The following is a 22,311-nucleotide window of genomic DNA, read 5'->3' as shown; positions in this document are numbered from 1 at the left end:
CAAACAGCAATGACAGTTTAAAAAGTTAAACTATACATACAACATGACACACGAAATTCTATTCATAAGTATCTACCTTAAAAAGTCAAAGTGTTTTTCCACACAAACACTAACATACAAATGTTCATAGCAACGGTTCCTCGCAATAGCCCACAAGTGTGAGTAATCCAAATACCCATTAACAGATGAATGTAGAAGAAAACTAGTATATCTACACCAAGTACCACTTAGCAACAAGAAAATGAGTATCACTGAGTGCAAGAACCTAAAGAAATTCCAAATAGTTAAGCCGAGTGAAAGTCCAAGAGTATAATGAAACTGTCTCAAAAGAACAACAGAAACCATGCAGCTTAAAAACAAGTGTTTGATTTTTAAAAGACGGCTTGTGATGTTAAAAAACAAACTTGACTGAAGCCATCATGATATTTTCTTAGTTAACAAGAACCAAAATATAACTTCAAAGTCATCATACATCTATCTCTAAATAAATAAAACCCAAACTACATAATGCAAACTCATCTATAGTGACAGAAAGTAAATAAACAGTTGCCTAAGAATGGAATTCAGGCAATGAAGGAGGGCTAGATTACAAAACAATGTGAGAAAAATTTAGGGATAGTCAATGTTTGTTACTGCGAGTATAGTGGTAGTGGTGTCAGGCATGTGGGCACACACACATACATGTCAACATATACCAAAGTATGCATTCTAAGTATGTATAGTTTGCAGTCTCTGTGTGTGTGTGTGTGTGTGTGAGTGTGTGTGTGTGTGTGTGTGTGTGTGTGTGTGTGTAAAACTCTAAACAGACAAAACAACCCTGCTATAAAGTTTAGTCTTATTCACACATGAAAATTTTAGACAGGTGTTAGATAAAGGAAGAAGAAATACTCAAATGGAGATCACACTTAGGATCATATTAATGAGGACATTAAATATAATGGAAGAAGTTTTTGTTTGCTCCACTGTAAGGAGCTTGATAAAGGATAGTTCAGTGTCCTTCTTTCCTCTTCAGTGAGCAAAAAGTTCTTGGCCTCATCTACGTTTTCAGTGGAAGAGAAGCCAAAAAATTCTGCACTGTTCTTTTCCTTATTTGTTCAACAAATCATCATCAGTGTAGTCAGCAGCAAAGTGAACAACCCTGAAAGGAATAGTTATTAACTACGTGTTCCACGGCAACGGAAAGCCCTTAGCAGTGAGATGATGTGGCTCTAAGCTTCAGTTACAATTGCTTTTGCTAAACCAGGCCCCCTCGAGAGGCAGAAGTGCAAGTAGCTATTGTAACCAGACGGGCACATACTTTGAACGGCTTCTCCTAACCAACGGGCATACAACTGAAGAGACAGTTTTAAAACATAATTATCATCAGCCTCACAATCATTGAAACTACACACGGCAGTTGCTGCTGCTTTATATCATTAATACAACAAAATTAGATGCCTTAGTGGTGAAGATGTGAAACAAGCCAACCCGAAATCATAAAATCACCTATATACTTTCCTCATACTGATTAGAAAAATATATAAACTAACTTTTAGAAATGGAGACATATTTATGCACTTTCATTGGTAACATTTTAATAGTTTGATATGGGACTATCAGTGTTCTTAAAGTATATTCAATTTCAAGACTATCACTTCTTTATTTGTAAGCATGAATCATCAATTAAATAAATGTACAAGGCTTGGAGGTAAAATATAGGAAAGCAAAGGACTAAAATACATTATTATTCCCTATCCTTTGTATGAAAAGACATACTGAATTCAACCCTGCAAATCTGTTTGTTGGTTGAGACAGTCTCACACAGCTCAGGCTAGCCTGGAACTTGCTATGTAGCTGACGATGACTCTGAACTACTGATGCTCCTGCCTCTCTCCACAGTTTATGCATGGCTCTACCAATAGGTAGAATATATATTGAGGATCTATAATGTTCTTTGTCACTATGAAAACGACTGTAGAAGAACAAAAATGAGAAACGAATTAAAAAACAAAAACAAGTCCTCATTCACTAAGGGATAACTTACTTCAAATAACTATAAGACCTTAAATATTCAAATTCAAAGCATTTCATTGTATTATAAACACATGTTAAAAGCCAAATTACAGGCCACTTAAGAAAGTCAGCAATTCTGTAAGAAAATCAAGGAATATGTAGCATCACTCATATTACAAACAAAAAAACTTTTAATACAAATTTCCTTGTCTATTACATTTACTAATAATTTTGAATATACATACAACCCCCTCCTATCCAAACCACACTATTAAAAAATGAACACTGGATCTGGGTGGACCTACCACACATAAAAGAATTCTCAACTCCAAGGAGCTAACAAACTTTACAGGGGAAAAAATAGAAAAGAGTAATAGCCAAGTAAGCAGCATATGTTCTTTCTAAAAGTTTCCTGTAAATATTGAAATTACCCTAATAATCCAAGTTTCTAAGTTTCTTACCATTTACAGCTTTTTCAATCAACTCTTCGCAAGCATCAAAGTCACCCTTCAACACCAGCTTGTCATGCATGTCTGTCAACATTGGGTGCTCCAGTGCAATCTTGGTTTTCTTTTGCAGGGACTCAAAAGCCTCAGTGTAGTTGTGTTGTCTGAAGTGTTTTAGGCAAAGGCGAATGGCTTCTTGTTCACGGTACTACTAGAACACAAGAGAAGGAGGGGGAAAGAGATTTGCTTAGTGGCCGCTGTGGGAAACTGTAACAATAAAAATAATTAAACTGAGCATTTACTATTTACCAAGCACTATATTTAATCTTGTTCATTAGTTATCTTATTTTCACCTGTCAAGTAGTAAAACTGAAGCTTAATGCTACTGTAACACTTTGCCCAAGGTTGTAAGTATGTTACAAAAGGAGATCAAACCAGACATAATTCAAAAGTCTAAACTTGGGGAGGGGGCAAAAGGCAACGTATTCTATGTTAAAAACCCTTAAGGTTATACATTTTTGCAATTCCCAGGACAGCAACTAATAACATTACAGTGCAGGTGCTAAGAGAAAGGACAGCATGAATTTGAAAGTGAGCCCTCAATTTACGAATCACTCTCTTTAACAGGGTGAATGCAGACATAGATACAAGCTCAGAAAAATAATATGTTCTGGGATTGCCTCAAATTTTCTAAGTATATTGATTTACATTAAGAGGAAAACAAAAATATATAGAAACAGTATATGACAATTGAAAATAAAAAAGAATTACTCTTGAATAAGACAGGAAAATAAGACCCCAAAAGACTCGAAAAACAGCTAGTTTATAATTATCTCACTTCTCAACTAATAAAAGGTTATCAAATCCTTACTGCTTATACAAATATAATCACCAATATGTAACCTCATCTAATACCAGAGTGACTCTAATCCCAATAATTTTACTCCCTTCCCTTCTTTGGGCCTCAAAAACAGATTTATTATTAACTATCTATATCATAGATATATAAAGAGAGACATTTAGCTACCATGTTGACTTTAGGCATTTCAATCATGTTCAAACATTAAACTTTCTGTCAGGTTGTGAAAGTAACCCAGTAAAAATTATATTCCAAATATTCCCATCACTTTATATTAAAAATAAAATTGAGGGCTAAGCGAATATTGTAACAGCAAACTGTAGAGCCCCGTTGCCTGAGTCCAAGCTCTTTACAACTGTGTGAGCCTCTCTGCTTCATTTCCTCTTCTATGAAATAATGAGGATTGATAATTACATCTCATAAAATGGTAATGAGTTAAGTGAGTTATGAGTACCAAACAGCTGATGGCTGTTTTAACCATTAGCTGGTTAATCCTAATTTTTACTACTATTCCCAACATCCCATATCGGTCACAATGAAGACCCTGGCATATTTCTCCCTCACCAGGTATCAAAATCTAAATGTAAAGCACAGTCCTACCTTGCTGTACCAGTTCAGACAGGGCTGCACTATATCAGGATCATCAATGCCACTAAGTTCAACATACCAGATGCTAAAATTAAAGCTGGGCCCCCAGGACAACAGTGGAACTTTAAGGAGGAAAGGCAAAAAGAGGGGGGAAAATTAATATAGTTCAAATAAAGTTCATATAGTTCAAACAAAGTACAAGTACTAATATACGAAATAAAATTTCTGCATATGCGCCATGCACCTACATTTTAGTCCTCTGAAGGCTATGGCAGGAGGAACAAGAATTCCTAGACCACATAGTGAAACTCTGTCTCAAAAGAGCAACAACAAAAACCATGCAGCTTAGAAACAAGTGTTTGATTTTTAAAAGATGGCTTGTGATGTTAAAAAACAAACTTGACTGAAGCCATCATGATATTTTCTTAGTTAATAAAAACCAAAATATAACTTCAAAGTCATCATACATCTATCCCTAAATAAGTAAAACCCAAACTTGATAATGTAACAGAGGTAGGTGATCTTACATATAGCAGATAATAATACTTTTTTAAAAATTATATCCAAGCATAGATTAAAACTTCTATTACTTATCAATATATAATCCCGAAAACAAAGTCAAAGAAAAAATACTTAAAGTCCACCTCAATTATGAATGCATTCTCAAATAACAGGGGAAAGATGCAACAACAATAAAAAAATATCTCATAGGGCTTCTTTATTAAATAAAAGGCTTCTTTCAAGGAGTACAAGATGATTCAATAAAAAGAGATATAGTGATACAATTTGTCATGTTCACAAAAGCTAAAAGGAAAAAATGTACCCAGTTACCTTTAAAAAAAATCATCTTTAGCCTTTAACATTAAACCTGAGGAAAATATTAAGTACTCTTGTTCAAATCAGAACAAGACAAAGAAGCCAATTTCTTTACTAATCAATATTTCATTAGATGTCTAACCAGTACAATAGGGGTGGAGTGGACACAGATCAGCAGTTAAGTTCCCAGCTCCCACACAGCAGCTCACCTACACCCATAATCCCAGTTCCAGGGCATCCCATGCCCACTTCTGAGCTCCTCATGCTCTAGGCGCATAGTACATAGTGCACATACGTACATGAAGAAAAAGCATGTGCACAAAGTAAGACAAAAAATAATTTTAAAAAGATTACAGGAAGTAAAAAATCATCACTTGAAAGTGACATGGTTGTTATCTGAAATTTTAAAAGACTTGACTGACTATCCAATATTTCTGCTAACTATGAGGTACACAGAGGAAATTTAACTACAACGCATGTGCTTAAAGGGCTTTAATAAATCAATGTTGTGTTGGGACTTGAATAAATACAATATTCCTACTGCAGTCTTGAGGGTCTCAACTATTCCTTTTGAGTCTACTTGAATACTATTATTACAAAAAATTCTCTAAAGTAAAAATGTGGGATTCCGTTATTGTTCTTCAATAACAAGCATGATTTGACTCCAATTTTAATATTAAATACTTCTACAGGTTTGGGGCAGAGACAGAAATCCAAAGTCTCTGTCCTTAACATCCCTGCCCTCTAAATACTAAATCTGAAGGAACACAGGAGACTCTAAGAAGCCTGGCTTGAAGGATGTTTTCAAGCACTTTCCTAAGCTAAAACACTTGCTGGTAAATATATGCCTTAAGACAGTATTTCTGAACTGTGGTTTGCATATCATTGCTGACATGTGGCTGACAAGTTTAACCAGAATTTTACATAAAAGGTGAAATACACAAGAACAAAGCCAATGATCACATTATAATGCCTTGGAAAACTCATCAGGGTTTGGTTTCAAACCTCCATGAATAATTAAGGCAATCAGATCACTACATCCCATAAAGTCTTGTAAGAACCCTTTCAAAAGAGAAAACACTTGGAAAAAATATACTCACTAAATAACTGTCACTTAATAATGATTAATAAAGCAACGGTCAGCAAACATTTCTGTAAAGGGACAACAGAAGTCTTTTAAGCTTCATGGGCTATGTGATCTCTTTAAACTATTCACTCTGCCTTTAGGGCACAAAAGCAGTCAAAACCAGTGCACAAACTAAGGGCGCAACATCGCTCCTATTATAAGCTACAACATAGGGACATAGAGAAACCTGGTCTGTACACTAGAGTCTATGAACCTTTTAATTACAAAACACCAAAACCTTACCAATTTTAATGAACCGACAAGGAAACATCTGTTCATCAATTTTATGTTTCAAGGTAAATGTCTCTTTGTTATAATCATTCTTCAAACCACTGTTGGGGCAGGGAGAGAGAAAAAAACTACATGTAAGCAAACAGGATTTCATAATTTAGCAAACACACAAAGACATTGTAATCTAATACTCGGATGTTAAGCTTTAAGCCAATGTTCACACTGTATATTCAAGACAACATAATCAAATAACTGAACACAAGAACGTAAGTCAAAATATGCACATCCATCAACTGCAATCTGTTGTGATTTTTAAAACTATACAAAAGCTAATGAAGAATGTTCCATATCAACTAGAGAATGTATGGAAATGTGTGGCTGTCTTTAATGTATAATTTAGTGGGAATTTTTTTCAAGTACTAGGAAAGGGATTAAAAACAATACAGTCATTTCTAACAAGCTCAACAAGGTTAAATACCAGAATGTGTCAAAGAATTACATTTCTTAATTATCTTTTCATCATTCTCAAATTGTCCAAGACAATCTTGGTCTGCTGATTTAATACCATTTCCCTTTAACCCAAATAAACACTAACCCATATCACCTCTTGCTTAACCAAGACTGATACAAGCGCTTACAGGAAAACCCCTTACCACCACACTACCTTCCTCCCTAAAAATTTTCTATGACTTAAGTCAGAGCACACAGCTAGTATTTATTTCAGTATTTTCTTAATTTCACAAATGCATGCTAAATCTGCATGGTTTTCTTTCCACTGGCTATATGACTTTCATCATGCTGGGATTTAACTCCAATTTACTGAGTTCTATCCAAATGACAAACACTGTGCTACACGCTGTCACATTTTGTTTTGTTTTCATTTACTGAAACTTCTCAATTTTTCATCTCTAGCAGCAAAACTCAGAATAATATTTTGGATTGGACAGTTCATATTTTGAATAAGGGTTATGTTTTCCAATAGCCACGGTTTTTGCCCTTCCACCACAAATGGGTGGTTTGCTCTGGAAGTGCTAAGGACCAAAGCCAGAGATTGTTATTAGAGTAGAAAGTATTTCTAAAGTGATTGAGAGGTCAAAATTATGAAAAAATTTTGACTCTTTCTCCATTATTTAAAGATTTTAACTAGTAATCTGGTAGTTTAAAACAAACAAACAAACAAAACCCCACCAACTTAAGCCACAATGTTAACAAAGACACTAGGAATAAAACCAGAGAAATGTGCTTCTCTGCTTCCTAGGAAAGAGCACACAGATCCACCACAAAGAAAGCAGACTGGGTGTGCAGAGTGCTTTCAAAGCAGCACTTACTTCCCACAACCAAACCCACCTAGACAACAGTTCTGTCATATTTTCTTCATTCATTCCACCAAAGACTTTGAATTTCTTCAAATTGCAGACATGGGTTTTCTCATATTTTCCAAATGTAATATTCTGAACTATAGCAGGCCTTTCAAGCTTCAGAATCAAGTACTGGAGAAAAAGAAAGAAAGAAAGAACAAACAACAAAACTATACCCTCTGTTTAAAACACATGACGAGCTTTGGATATTTAACTTCTGATAGTAAACAGGACAGTAAGTTCCACCATAGGGTAGAAAGCTGGAAGATGTTTCGTTTCGTTTTGTTTTGTCTTAAAGCTATAACCCTATAACGACAGTTAGCGTTCTTCACTCAACATAGGCCACCAACTACACTCTTCTGCATGTTGGAAAAGACTGAAAGAAGTGATGTACATTCTGGTCAATGAATTACACGGAAGACATCACCACACTGGAATAACCAGATCAGCAGGGTTAAAATGCAAAACTAGCAACTACCCACTGCCATAAAATGAAATTGGTAGATCCAAATCTCATTATATATATAACACACACACATGAATATATATATATATATGAAAAATATATATCTTATTATGCACTTAAAATTAATCAAAATTTATTAAAATTAATTTCTTAGAATAAAACATTTTGATGTAATTTAGACTAAAACCTAGAGGCATTCCCCAAAAGCACAGGAGTAAATTTTTATGGTATTAACTACCATAAAGTTTCACATACAGATACCCAGCTTTCCCAACACCAATTGTTAAAGAGTCTGCCTTTGCTCTAATGACTATTTTTAGCATTTCTGTCAAGAACTAGGCGGTAGTAGCTGCATGGATTTGCATCTACATGTTCTATTCTGTTCCACTTATCTATATTTCTGATTGTGTCAGTACCACGCTTAGTTTTGGCTCTGTAATATACCTTGTAATCAGGTATGGGGATACCCTGCTTACTTGATTGCTTTCTTTCTTTATTCAGGAGTGAGGGAAAGAGGATGGATTGGGGTATCTGGAGATTTTGTGTTTCCAAATAAATTTTAAGATTGCTTTTTATATTTCCATGTAGTATGGTGTTAACCTTTTGACTGGGATTCCATTCAATCTTGTAGACTACTTTTGTTAAGATAGCCATTTCCACGATTCTTCCAGTCCATGAGCACAGGGGTCTTTTCATCTTCTAGTATTGTTTTCCATTTCTCTTTTGGATTTTTAAAGTTTCCATTTCTTTCACATCCTTGGTTAGATTTAGTTCTAGATCATGAGTATGAACTGTAAATGGGACTTTTTCCTTAATTTCTTTCTCAATGTATTACTAGTGTAAAAGACGACTACTGATTTTGTAGCCTGGTACTCTTCCCAGTGTTTATCAGCACCAAGAATTTTCTGGTTACAGCAGGATCTTATATGTAGAATCTTATCATCTCCAAACCTTTCCTATGTGTATGCCTATGTCTTACCCTCTAGCTAAGAATTCTAATATTATATTGAATAAGCGGTGAAAATGGACACCTTTATCTTGTTCTTTGATTTTAGTGGAAATGTTTTGAGCTCTGCCCCATTTAGCATAATGCTGTATATAGGCTTGTTGTATTTTAAATACTGAGATGTGTTCCTTCTATTTCCCAGTTCCTCTGGATTTAAAAAACAAACATTTGAGTGCTTTGCCTGCATGCACACGTGTGCACTGTAAGTGTGCCTGGTGGCAGTGAAGGCCAGAAGAGGGTGATGGACCCTATAACTGGAGTTACAGGGGGCTGTGAATTGCCACATGGGTGCTGGGAACTGGACCCAGATACACTCCAAGTGCAGCTAATGCTGTTAACTGATGGGCCATCTATCTATCTATCTATCTATCTATCTATCTATCTATCTATCTATCTATCCAGCTCCCACTTCAGGATTTTTATCATGAAAAGATGAGATGATCATGTGAGTTTTGCCATCGAATCTGTTCATATAACATATTACCTGCACAGGTTTCTGCATGTTGAACCTTGCCAGCATCTCTGGACCAAAGCCAACCTGATCAGCACGATGCTCTTTACTATGTGACCTATACTCAGTTTGTGAGTACTTTGCTGAGGAAGTTTGCAGTTACCTACACCAGGAGATCAATTAGCTGTGTATGTTTATGATTTTGATATCAGAGTAATACTGGCTTTAATAAAGTTTTCTTCATTTCCCAGTCTATGAAAGAGTTCCAGAAGAATTACTTTTTAGTCAGATTTTTTTTTTTTTTATTAGTACTTTAATCTCACTGCTTGTTAGAGAAGTGTTTTGTTAGGTTACATGAACCTAGAAATGCATCATTCTTTTTCGATTTTCCAATTTGGTAGAACACACATGTATATACATACATATGTTGTTTTTGAGATGGGGTCTCATTAGATAGACCAAACTGGTCTTGGACTTAGAGATCTGCCTGCCTTTGCCTCCCTAAGAATGCTGGGTTAAAGGCAAATGCCATCACACCAGTGAGCATATGTTTTTAAAATACTCCTTTCCCATCTCTAAATCTCTAATTTTATTAATTTGGGATATCTTTTTTTTTTTTGTTTTGTTCATTTTGTCTGAGTTTAAAGATCCTGTTTATCTTTTCAAAGAACCAACTCTGTTTCTGTGATTTTTTTTTTTTGTACTGTTTTTGTTTTTTAATTTCTGATCTGAACTTTTTATTTGTTGTGTGTATGGGGAGGTAGTGTATAGAGACTAGAGAAGGTATCAGGTGACCTCCTTTGTTACTTTCTACCTTATTCCTCTGAGGCAAGGTTATTCCCTGAACTTGAAGCTCAATTTTTTTTCAGTGAGGATAGCTAGCAGCCAGCAAACCCTAGTCCCTGCCCCCTCAGAACTGCAATTAATGTCCACATAGGACTGTGAGTGAGTGCAGAGATCTGAACTCAGGGCTCCATGTCTGCAGAGCAAGTGTTCTTACCTCCCGAGTCATGTCTCCATGTTCTTAAGCATTTCTATTTATCTGCTGCTTTTGGGGTGTACTGGCTGGTTCTGTGTGTCAACCTGACACAAATTAGAGTTACAGAGAGCACTTGGGAGACAGAGGCAGGTGGATCTCTGTGAGTTCAAGGCAAGCCTGGTCAGGACAGCCAGCGCTCACAAAACAAACAAAAAAACAAAAACAAAAACAAAAAAAACAAAAAAACTTGTCTTGAACTACTCCCCCCACCACACAAAAGTTGACAGAGTAGGGTAATGAATCACCTTGTACTACTATTGTACTGGGGTCAAGCTGTGTCTTTACACCTAGCAAAGTGTTTTATAAAATTGGGCTCACCTGTGTTCATTGCGCATGCCTAGATATTTAAAACTGTAACATCTTACTGGATAGATTCTCACTGTTAGTTCTTTGGGAAGTTTGTACAATGCATTCTTATCATAGTCATTCTCCCAGACCCACTCTTAACCACACAACTTGTACCCTTTTTAAAAGCCCTAAGCACTGTTTCTGCTGCCTATAAACTCTAGGGTGGGATGTGTGGCCTTCACTAGAGGATGGTCCACCTACCAGGAGCCACACACCCTTGTAGAAAAATGACTCCCTCTGCCAGCAGCTGTCAGCTGCAATAGCTCCTTAGTTAGAGGTGGGAATTCACACCACCTCTCACCTCCATGTTGTGACTAGTCTGGCCCGAGCCCACATACGTCTTTTGAATGCTTTCTAACTGCTGTCAACTTGTATGTGCAACTTCCCCACTGTGTCCAGAAAACTGTGTCCCTTTAGTCATCCACTGCCTCTGGCTCATACAATCTTTTTGTCCCCTCTTCCCAAATGATCCCCGAGCCTTGAGAAAAGGGGAACTACACAAATGTCCCATTCAGGGCTGAACATTCCTCAGTCTCTTACTCTCTGTACCTTGACCATTGTGGGTCTTTGGGTTTATCACCATCAAGTACAAGAAGCATCTTCCCTGATGAGAGGTGATGGATGTGCTAATCTGTTGTAGGTATAACAGGAGTCCATTTAATACCGTGTCCATTTAGCAGGGTAATAGTAATAGACTCCCTCCTAAGGTCTATAACCTATATAGCCAAAGGTTCCTGTCTCTGATAATGATGCCATACCTGTGGAGCAGGCCTTAAATCCAAACAGGAATCTTTCTTTCTAAGGGTCTACTCCCATGACATGTGTGCCACTACTGTACAGCAAGCATGTCTTGCCAGATGGATCATCATTGCAGATTAGGCTAGTTTTTTTTTCTCAGTGGTGGCCATTATGCTGGGATTGTAACTGGGGGGGGGGGCATGTTACCTATTGTTTTTGCACTGGAAGTTAAGCACCAGGAATTTAACTGCTGATTTAAGGCTACCTTCATTCATTTTCCAATGGTATGTCTGCAGTTTTGGGAAGGACTAGGTGGCAGCAAGGATGAGGTCACTTTCCTCTGTTAAAAGACTGTTCAAGGTATCAAATTCTATCCTGAGTCCTCTTGTGACAGTAATCTACCAACTACAACAACAGACACCACCCAGGGGCAGACTGTCCTGACTTTTGAGTTCTAACTGGCATCTCTTACAATCCTTTCCTAGTTCCCAGAAGGCTGTCTTGTGCTGGCAGCTCCTCTGTGCATCTACTTCCTGCACACTCTGTATCTGAATCTTGGTTTGGCCCAGACTCTGGATCCAGATCAAGGTTCTAGTTCTGGCTTTGGAATGATATCCAGAAGTCTCTGCAAGTAGATGCTTAACTTTGGGAATTAGTTTCTGGCATTCCTGCAATGAATGAATATTTGGTTCGTGTTCAGTGTTTCCTTGCCTTAGCCGGTCTTGGTTCAGCCAGGAGTGTGTAAATTCAGCCATGGAGATAAGTGGAGCCAATTTATGGTTGAAGTAGCTGAGGTAACCCCAGTTCCAGTAGCTATCATACAGTCTCTGACCTCACAGGTGTGTTTCCAAGATTAATCTTAAGTGATTACTTTAACTCAAGCCAAACAAAAACGCATTACTGTGCCATTAATGTAACATTCTGGCACGTTGGTTCGTGGCTGTAATTCTAGCGCTCCGTAGACTGAAGCAGTAGCATTAAGTTGAAGACCAAACTGAGCTACATAATGAATTCCAAACCAACTCGTTCTATACACCAGATCCTGTCTCAAAAAAAGAAAAAGGAAGGAAGGAAGGAAGGAAGGAAGGAAGGAAGGAAGGAAGGAAGGAAGGGGGAGAGAGGGGGAGGGAGAGAAAATGAGTGAGAATAGGATAAAATGAGAACTATAAAAACTACAAAATGCAATGTACAGCGAAAGAACACAATCTGTGGACGCCTAGAAACAGAGACGAGGTGGGTGGGTTAAAGTGGTACAAAGGAAACTTCCGGAGAGAACAGGTATTTTCTATCTTAAATATAGCAGTGTTTTGAAAGGTGTACATCAAAACTCACTAAAATTATATCCATTACATACCAGTAGCTGTTAAAAGATGAATAAAAGACAATGCTAAGGAAATGAATTGGCAAGCCACAGATGAAAAGAAACCCAAAAAAGGACTCCTGTACAAGATATGTAAACAACCTCCAGAGCTCAGTACTCAAAGAGAAAACAATGCTCTTTTTTTAAAAAAAGGGGAGGGAGGGGGAAAGGAAGGAAAGGAAAAAGAAGAAAAAAAAGAAGAAAAGGAGAGAGGGAGGAAAGGAAGGAGGGAAAGAATTTAGCTGTTTGTTAATCTACTTCAGTTACCTTCAGGCCTCCAAAGTAAATAACAATATTCAATAATCATACATTCCCTTAAAACTACTTTGAAAGGAACATAAAATTACAGTAGAAATTTTATGAAGTAATCTAAAGTAATTAATACCCCTCTAACTGAATCTACATTTTAAACAACCCCAGTATTCATAAGTCCTCTCATAAACATATTTTCTATGGTAGCATTAACAAACACTATAAAATGTATTTGATTTGAAAAGGGTGAAATACTATCCTAAAGCACTGACAGGCTTTCACTCATGCTTCATTTAGTCTTTATGGATGATTCAGAAGTAACCTGAAGTTTATCTTTAATGGACAGACTGGTCAAATGGAGTTGTGGTTATGACTGTCAATTATAGAAGTTTCACAAGCTTCTTTCACAAGTCAACCAGACTATGTCTTACAGTTTCCTATTCCTTGCAAGTATCTTTTCATCATCTAATGACTGACTGTTATAATTCCAGTGTTATTTAGTACTTTTAATTCCACAGCTACAGCTTTTGCAGGTTTCTACTACTTTTTATTTGCAGGTACTGTGTTTCTGGTTCTTGCTGCATGCATATGGCTCACTTTCCTTCAGTAGATTTGTGGCAACTACCTGAGGCCTAGGCATGAAGGCAGCCAGCCCCAGGGAAGCCACTTCTCCCTAAAGCACTGGCCGTGCACTGTCCCTTATAACCAACCACACTCTCTGACTTCGTGAGGTTCTGGAGATTCGGTCATGCCAAATATGACCAAGACCAGCACTCTGCCATGAGTCCTCACAGATAGGACTTCTTCATCTTGTCCTGCTCAATAACACTGCAGCTCTTCCTACCATGTCCAGAGCCAAGGGTTTCTCCTGTCGTGTTCTTATCCTAAGACTGAGTTGTTTTAGGGTCCTAGCTTTCATAAACCTTAAGCACACATGCAGCTTTAAATCAAGTCCTTTCTGCAGTCAATAACAAGCTTTACAGCTGACAACCACTAAGAGCACAAAACTTCTTGCTATTTATCTACACACCAAAACTGTGCCTACTCTGTCTAATAAGTGAAACTAGATTGCTCATGTCCTTTGAGACTGGCCACAAGGAATCTCAGATTCGGGTCATAATTAAAACTAAGACAAACTGACTACATGTTATTACTTTCAAAATTAAATTAATCATACTTAATTACAAAAGCTTTAGGTTACTTCTATCCTAGGACTCAATAGATGGAATCTAACTGAACCAGGGTTTTGATTGATTCATCAAAAACACAGAAAACATCACATAGTTTTACTACTTGGTACCTCTTGAGTACTTACTAAATAATTTTTAATGAATGAGAAAGAAATATATAAACCTATTAAATGATACTACCTTTAAAACTAATTAAAAAATTATCATAATTTCAGTAATAATGTCAAAGTAAATACAGTCTTCAGTCTGAGAACATAACATTTAACACACAACATTTTGAAATAAAATATGAAATTATCAAATGACCCAAATAGATAAAGCAACAGACAAATAAGAAGAAAAGGAAGTACAGAAATTAGGCTCCCATGAATTCTACTGCAGTAAGTATACCCCCCCTACTTTCAAGGATATTGATACTATAAATGTACCTATTACATCATAAGCATTATACACTAAAAAGTGTATAATGAAAGAATGATCCCTTTTAATGATAGCACTACCTACCAATAAAAAAAAAAAGAAGAAGAAGAAGAAAAAAAAAAAAAAAGAGTATGACTGAGGGCCATAACACCTTCTAAGTATACTATTTTAACACAACAAACTGAGCCAGAGAGATGGCTTAGCAGGTAAAGTTCTTACAAAGCCCATGTGATGGAAGAAGAGAACTGACCCCCATAATGCATCCTCACATCTCCACCTGCACATATGCACGTGCGTGCGCGCGCGCACACACACACACACACACACACACACACACACACACACACACACACACACAGAAATGTCATCTTTAAAAGACTACCAGGGTAATGATGTAACACACTACGTAAACTTTTCTCGAATGGCCCCTCAGTCAAACTCCACTTACTAACATATCCCTTCAACGCTTACAGAATGACTTGAGCATAACGTAACTTTGGCTCAGATCAGGATTACAAGCACTCTAGTCACTTCTTGTCTAACAACTTCCTTGTAAGGTTTTGTTTTTGTTTTTTATCTTTTAAGAACAAAATACAAACAACTTAATTTTACATCCTTATTAATATATAAAAACTAGGCAAGTTTTCATTAGGAAGAAGTAAAAGTGTCTCATCAAATCCCACATTGTTTTAACCTATAAACTAAAAATTTTTAACAGACCAAAAAGACAATATACCTCATAATCCCAAAGACAAAATGAACTAACTCTCAATAGTTTTTAACTAGATAACTGGTTCCAACTAAGCAAGTGCCATCTATTTTGACTTTTAAACAGTCTCAGATGCTACACATAATCTTACCTGTGGAGGATAGTTGCTCTCTGATGACCATCTGGAAGATTGATCATTTGGTTTATCCACTAAAATGTTCCTGGAATAAAGAAAGGAAAAAGAAGCAATTAATTAAAATAGTAAGTGGAAAATCAATGGGCAAAAAAGGAGTAATCCACCATTATAAAACCACAGAGACTACCACAAAGTTATACAATGTTTGCAGTTTGAAAGAGAAGAGCATATAACCCTTAAAAAGAAATACAGAGTGGCTGGAGAGAAGGCAGCACTGGCTGCTCCTCCAGGGGTCCTCAGTCCAATTCCCAGCACCACATGGTGGCTCCCAACCATCTCTAGTGGGATCTGATGCCCTCCTTCTGGCATAAAGGTGCACATGCAGATAGTACTCATGCGCAGGAACAAAATAAAGGCGTAGCATGAGGTTATAACAGGAAGTCTGAAATAGTACCCAGAGTCCATATCACTACAAATAACCCTAATATGGCCATAGGAAAAACATCACACAAACGCAAACCGAGAAACTTTGAATAAAATACATGATTAGTATTCTTCCAAACACTGTAAAGTGAAAAATAAATAGGATGGAGAAATGGCTCAGTGATGATGCAGAAGAGCAGTGCTCAGCACCCGCTGGAGGCCCACAGCCACCCATGACCATAACAGCTCAGGGAGTCTCCACAGGCACTAGACACACAGGCAGGACACAGACATACATGCAAACAAAACACTCACAGACATAAAAGTAAAAATCTTGAGACGTTTAGAAAACAACAAACAACGGAGACATTGTCAACTATCAAGAAGTGAAAGGAAACAAGGCAACCAAGGGAAATGCTGTTTCTTGGACAGGACCCTAGATGAGTAAGAAACACTTCTGGGGAAAGTAGTGACATCCAGATACAATGTAAAGTTTAGTTAAGAGTAACAGACCAATGTTTGTAGCTTTGCTGTGTTAAATTTACCACAGAAATATTAAATGCTAGCAATAGGAGAAACTGCTCAAGGGAAATAAACTGTACTATCTTTGCAGCTTTTCTGCAGTCTGTAATTATTCTAAAAATAAATCGTGTATTTTTAGAATGCTTGCTGTATACCTGGCAGAGAAAGGTGGCTAATAAATGAGTGAATAAATTATGTTTATTTATACTACCACAAATAACAGACTTATTATAACAAGTACACGAGTGAACCACTTTTTTAAAAAAGATTTTACCTCATATGTCTGGGTGCCTGGCTGCATGTATATATGTATGTACGCCACATGAGTGTCTGATCATTACAGAGGACAAAAGAGAAGGTCAAAATCAAACTGCAATTACAGGTGGTTGTTAGCCACCATGTGGGTACTGAGAAATGAACCCAGGTCCACCACAAAAGAAACACTTTAACCACTGAGCCATTTCTCCTGCCCCAGATGAAATTTTTAAATGCACACCATAAAGAAAAGAACTACTTATATATATTCTACAAAGACATTAATACATATAAAAGAAAGAATTCAAAATAAATCGGTAAGAATAAATACAGGAAACAAGGTGCAAAAAGTAAATAAAAATATTTAAATTACTTAAATATAAATAATCACATTACAACAGGCAAAATCCCAAACATATAAAATCAGTATTAACCAAACCAAACACTGGGGATTCACCTGTCCTTAAAAACTGGCCACATCATCAAGAACATATACTTCTGAATTAAAACGTCAATTACTAGCTAAAGCTTTCAAAATGTTACTCTGTTTTGTGAGTAGGTATACATATTAATAGACCTTTACAAGACACAATTCTGACATACTCTATATCAAAAACAACTCAAACATGCACAGCTGTAAAATGAAAATGATGAAAACTACAGCCATGATGATAAGGTGTCTAAATATTCTAACTGCTTTCTATGTATAAACTATCTTCTTTAAAAGTACATACTTAGAAACTGAACATAGAAAAATGGAGTCTGACTCAAGGGCATTTGATCACATACAAAGAATCACTCCAGCTCCTGGGACTGAACCTATAAAGCACGCTAGAAGGCATAAATCATCCACATTCATCACAGTTCAATTTAACAGCAACTGTAAGAAGCTTAACAGTTGAGATTAGGTAAAATATGACATTTATGTTATACAACACCAAGTATCCATTATATAGACAAAAACCTGACTTTAATCTTGGAAAATGTTCACCATATAGTAGTAAGCAAATGCTGTTCATACATGAAGAAATCAAGTATTGTAAGAAGTAACAGCATTCATATACAGAGTTGTCACATCCTTCATTCAGGGTACCACACATAGTCTCCACCCTATACAACAGCACACAGGAAACAAGTTTATCTCAAAGTAAAAAGAAAAAAGTTGCCAGGACCTGTGTAGGTCTGTGGAGAGAGGAAGGCAGAAGGATGGAGAGAGCATGGTTAACAGGTACAGGGACGTAGTTTCTTAGGAAGAACACCTTCTGACCAATACAGCAGAGTAGAATAACTACAGATTACACCATTTAATATTAAAAATCATTACAACTGTGGATGTTTCCAAAAAGTGATGGATGTCTGAGCTGACAGGCATGGCAATTCCTATATCCAAGCATTATACCTCGTATACCTACACTGAAATACACTGTATCCCAAAAATACACACAGTGACTGTTGGCAGTTGGTTTTGAAACAGAAAACTCTGTAGCCTGCATTGAGCTTGACTTCCTAAGAATTCTTCTCTACAAGTTTTCCAAGTGCTAGGATCACAGACATGAGCCACTCTGCCCCTAAAACATATTTTCAACACAAGGAGTGAAATAAACCATACTCACAAAGATAGGCACGTTTTCTCTCATATGAAGAATTTAGAATTTTAAAAGGGGAGAAAGTAGAAGAGGATAATCTGGTGAGGACAGGGGGTGACTGATCGAAGTACACTAGACACATCTGAAAGCCAGTGAACTGGAATTTGAAATAAAAAATAGAAATCAGAGAATAAAGATGCTGCATCTCCTTTATAAACAGTTATACACAATCAATGGGTTATAACAGAGCTTCCATACTGATGAACATTTTAAGGTAATGCCTTAAAAAAGAAAAATGGATACCTGTGGACAAGGAGATCACAATCTGTTTTATTTTGTTTGGTTTGGTTTTCAAGACAAGGTTTCTCTGTGTAACTTTGGAGCCTGTCCTGGAACTTGCTCTGTGGACCAGGCTGGCCTCAAACTCACAGAGTTCCAACTGCCTCTGCCTCTGCCCCCACTGAGTACTGGGATTAAAGGCATGAGCCACCACCACTACCACCACCCAGCTTCACAGTCTGTTTTTAATAGCATAAAACTGAATTGAAGCAAATACTGTATACATACAGTATACAATAACATACTTTGATTCTTAAGCAAAATAAGGCCCAAACCTTAAGTCAACTTTTATTATCTCTAACTATCAAAAGTGAAGCCTACAGCTTTCCTCTGAATCAAATATCTGTTACTGTGGAAGTTTGGATTCATTTCCAAATATTCTGCAATTTTAAGATGGAAAGATACTAAGGAGTCTACCATATGCTAGACTTGTTTATTTCACAAATATATAGTGAGTCTTACCTTGGGCAAAGCAGTGTACTAGGTTCCAAGCATACAGCAGTAAATGAAATGGACAAGGCCTGCACTTTTCATTCAAATGATGACAAAATGAACAAAGCAGAGCTATGAGATAATCACACACCGTTGTACGCTGCTGTGGAATAACCTTTTGTACACTGTGAATATGTCTTTGACAGTATGTGTCATGATGCCTCTGACTGGTTTAATAAAAGCTAAATGGCCATTATCTAGGCAGGAGGAATAGGCAGGAGAGGCAGACAGAAAACTCTCAAAGAAGGGCAGAGTCCCCATTGGGCAAGAGGGAACAGACATGCAAGAAAACAGGTAAAAGCCATGAATCATACAGCAACATGTAGGTAAACAGAAATGGACTAACTTAAGTTATAAGAGCTAGTTAGAAACAAGCCTAAGCTATTGGCTGAGCTTTCATAATTAAAAACAAATCTCTGTGTGTTTATTTGGGAGCAGGCTGGCTGGACAGAAATATCCATAAACAGTATTTAAACAAAATGAGTTCTCAAATACGGTCTAAAACTTACACACACACACACACACACACACACACACACACACACACACACACCTGTGGAAAAATGCTAATTACAGTAATTACAAGAAGCCACTACATAAAAACAAAGGAAAAGTCTATTTTTCACAAAGGAATGAACAAGTTCAAATCCTAGCAACAGCAAATAATCTGAGAACTAGATAAAGTCAGACAATGTCCTTCACAGGCTCCAAGATGTGGATAAACACATGAAATTTCTAAGGGAACTGGACCACATTTACTTGCTGACCCTGAATTTCTAATGGTCTCTAACTCTGAGAAAGACAGGGACACACCCAGAAAAGGGACGCGCAGGTAAAAGGAAACACAAAACCTACGAGAAGCAAAAAGAATGAGAACTCAGAGTCCAAGTGACAGTCTTCAAATCACAAATACTAATGGAACTCTTCAGAGAACAAATACAAAGAAAGGGGGAAGAAATGCTGTATGATATCCTAAAACCGAGAGTATAAAATACTTTGTAACTTAGAGGTAAGGCCTGGAATCCCAAAGCTCAAAACTATACTTACCTCTCCCTTCCTCCTCTCCCAGGAAAAACAGAATGAGATGAGAGCCTACCAGAAGACACTGGAAGAAAAGCATCAAAAACTTTGGAGCAATCAAGCAAAGTGGAGATGAAAAATGTCCCTTAGTATTTTTGAAATAACCTAAAAGAAATGAAGAAAACGGCAGCAAACCTGGGCTGGAGGGATTGCTCAACCGTCACGAGCAGGCTGCCCTCAAGAGGACCTGGGCCCATATATCCACCCACAGAGCAGCTCATAAGCATCTCTAACTCCAGTCCTCTTCTGGGCTCCACACGCACTACACAAAAGGAGTGCACCAACACAACACCATATACACAAAATAAAAATAAATTTTAAAAAAGAAGTCAAAATGGAGCATCTCAGAAATGTTTGGCCAGACAATCGGAACAGTTAGTGAAAGTCACAAATGGGGGAAGAAAATTTTTTTGTTTATTTTATTTATTTTGCCTTTTTAAAAAGCAAACAAAACCCCAAACTAGATAGATACATAGATAGATAGATAGATAGATAGATAGATAGACAAACAGACAGACAGACAGACAGATTTGTCTTCCCAAAAGTACTCCCTCAAAAAAATCCCAGAAATGCCAGTCGGTGGTGGTGCATATCTTTAATCCCAGCATTTGGGAGGCAGAGGCAGGCCAATCTCTGTGAGTTAGAAGCCAGCCTGGTCTACAGAGTGAGTTCCAGAACAGTTACATTGAGAAACCCTGTGTTTGTGTTGGGGGGGGGGGTAGAAAGTAATGAAAATAATCAAACATAAGCAAAGGAAGCAAAGCAAGAAATAGTTCAAGTCATGCTTCAAGCGAATCTTATCAAATCAACCAAATCTTCTAAATTAAACTCGAATCCATGGTAAAAGAATACCCAACATGCTAGGGAAACATACCAAGAAGGTGCCACACAGGCTGTTTGTTTGTTTGTTTGAGACAGGGTCTATGTAGCCCTGGTGGTCCTGGAATCCACTACGTAGACCAGGTTACCCTAGAAATCAGATATCCACCTGCATCTGCCTCCCAAGCCCTAAATAAAGGAATGAACAAACCGTGTCCTACTTGTCATTGTTGATGTTTGTTTTAATGTCTTTTGAGAACTAAGGTAAAAATGTCATGACATTTATAAGAAAAAATACATCAAAAGACTTTATGACTATTTTATTTTAGATCCACAAGAAATATAAGCCTGGGGCTTCATAAATAGTTAAATTGTCTTTCTAGTTTTAAAGATATATTTAACAACATAGTTTTACATTGTTATATTTATATTTTAAATATAAAAATGTATTTAACAATATATTTTCTCCTGAAAAACCACTAAAGAACAAACTATGCATATATATATCCTGAAATGACTTGAAAACCTAAAACGAATTACAAAGCTAATGAGGATTTGACATGACAGAATGCAAGTATGCACTGCAAAAATGTAGACATAATTCCAGCATGGAGACACAGAACTGTAATCCCAGCACTCAGAGGAAGAGGCAGGCCTCTGTGAACCTAAGCCAGCATGATCTACATGAGTTCCAGGACAGCCAGAGCTACATAGAGACTGCCTCAAAACAAGTAAATGCAGGCAACATAGTTCTCTCTCTCCCCTTCTCCCTCTCTCTCACACACACAAAGGGAAATGAGGGGTGGAAAGGAAAAGGTGGATGTTATATCCTTGTTGAGCACTCAAATATTAGCTGGAAATTAAGTTGGTCACTTGAAATTAAATATAGGAGGAAAGAAAGTGAGAAAGTGTACAGAGATTCTTAGTTAACTCCTTCGGATCACCTATTACAGAAAAAGGAATTGAACTGAAGGTTACCAATGAACATAATTAGAAAGCATGCTAGTACTGAACACAGTAGCAAGCAAACAAACTTGGGGCCAGCCTGGGCTGCACAAGGAGATCAGACTGGGAAGAGAGGGATGAAGACAAGAGAGGAAAAGAGGGGAGTGGAGAGGAGGAAGAGTCCTAAAAAGTCTTTTTAAAGTTTGAATAGAAAATACATTAGAACCAGACTGAAGTAAGACAGAATTTTAGAATTATCAAAGGCTAGGCTCACAACCAAAAATAGAAGAAATGTTTTTAAATAACTATAGTTATAGTT

General features: G+C 37.0%; 1 protein-coding gene across 1 annotated transcript in view; it reads right to left on the bottom strand.

The window, feature by feature from the left end:
- Mkln1 (muskelin 1) overlaps window positions 1-22,311 on the bottom strand; it is a 104,001-nt gene that overhangs the window by 61,117 nt on the left and 20,573 nt on the right. The window contains exons 2-6 of the mRNA XM_051175857.1: window positions 15,547-15,616; window positions 7,406-7,548; window positions 6,071-6,159; window positions 3,898-4,007; window positions 2,454-2,646 (exon numbers count right to left, since the gene is read on the bottom strand). Of these exons, the coding sequence (XP_051031814.1) occupies window positions 2,454-2,646; window positions 3,898-4,007; window positions 6,071-6,159; window positions 7,406-7,548; window positions 15,547-15,616 (605 nt within the window). The remainder of the gene's footprint in view (window positions 1-2,453; window positions 2,647-3,897; window positions 4,008-6,070; window positions 6,160-7,405; window positions 7,549-15,546; window positions 15,617-22,311) is intronic.

Source organism: Phodopus roborovskii, unplaced genomic scaffold, assembly GCF_943737965.1.
Source record: "Phodopus roborovskii unplaced genomic scaffold, PHOROB, whole genome shotgun sequence".
In the NCBI taxonomy this organism is placed as follows: domain Eukaryota; kingdom Metazoa; phylum Chordata; class Mammalia; order Rodentia; family Cricetidae; genus Phodopus; species Phodopus roborovskii.
The sequence above is the reverse complement of the archived record's forward strand: the minus strand, read 5'-3'. Positions and strand labels throughout refer to the sequence as shown.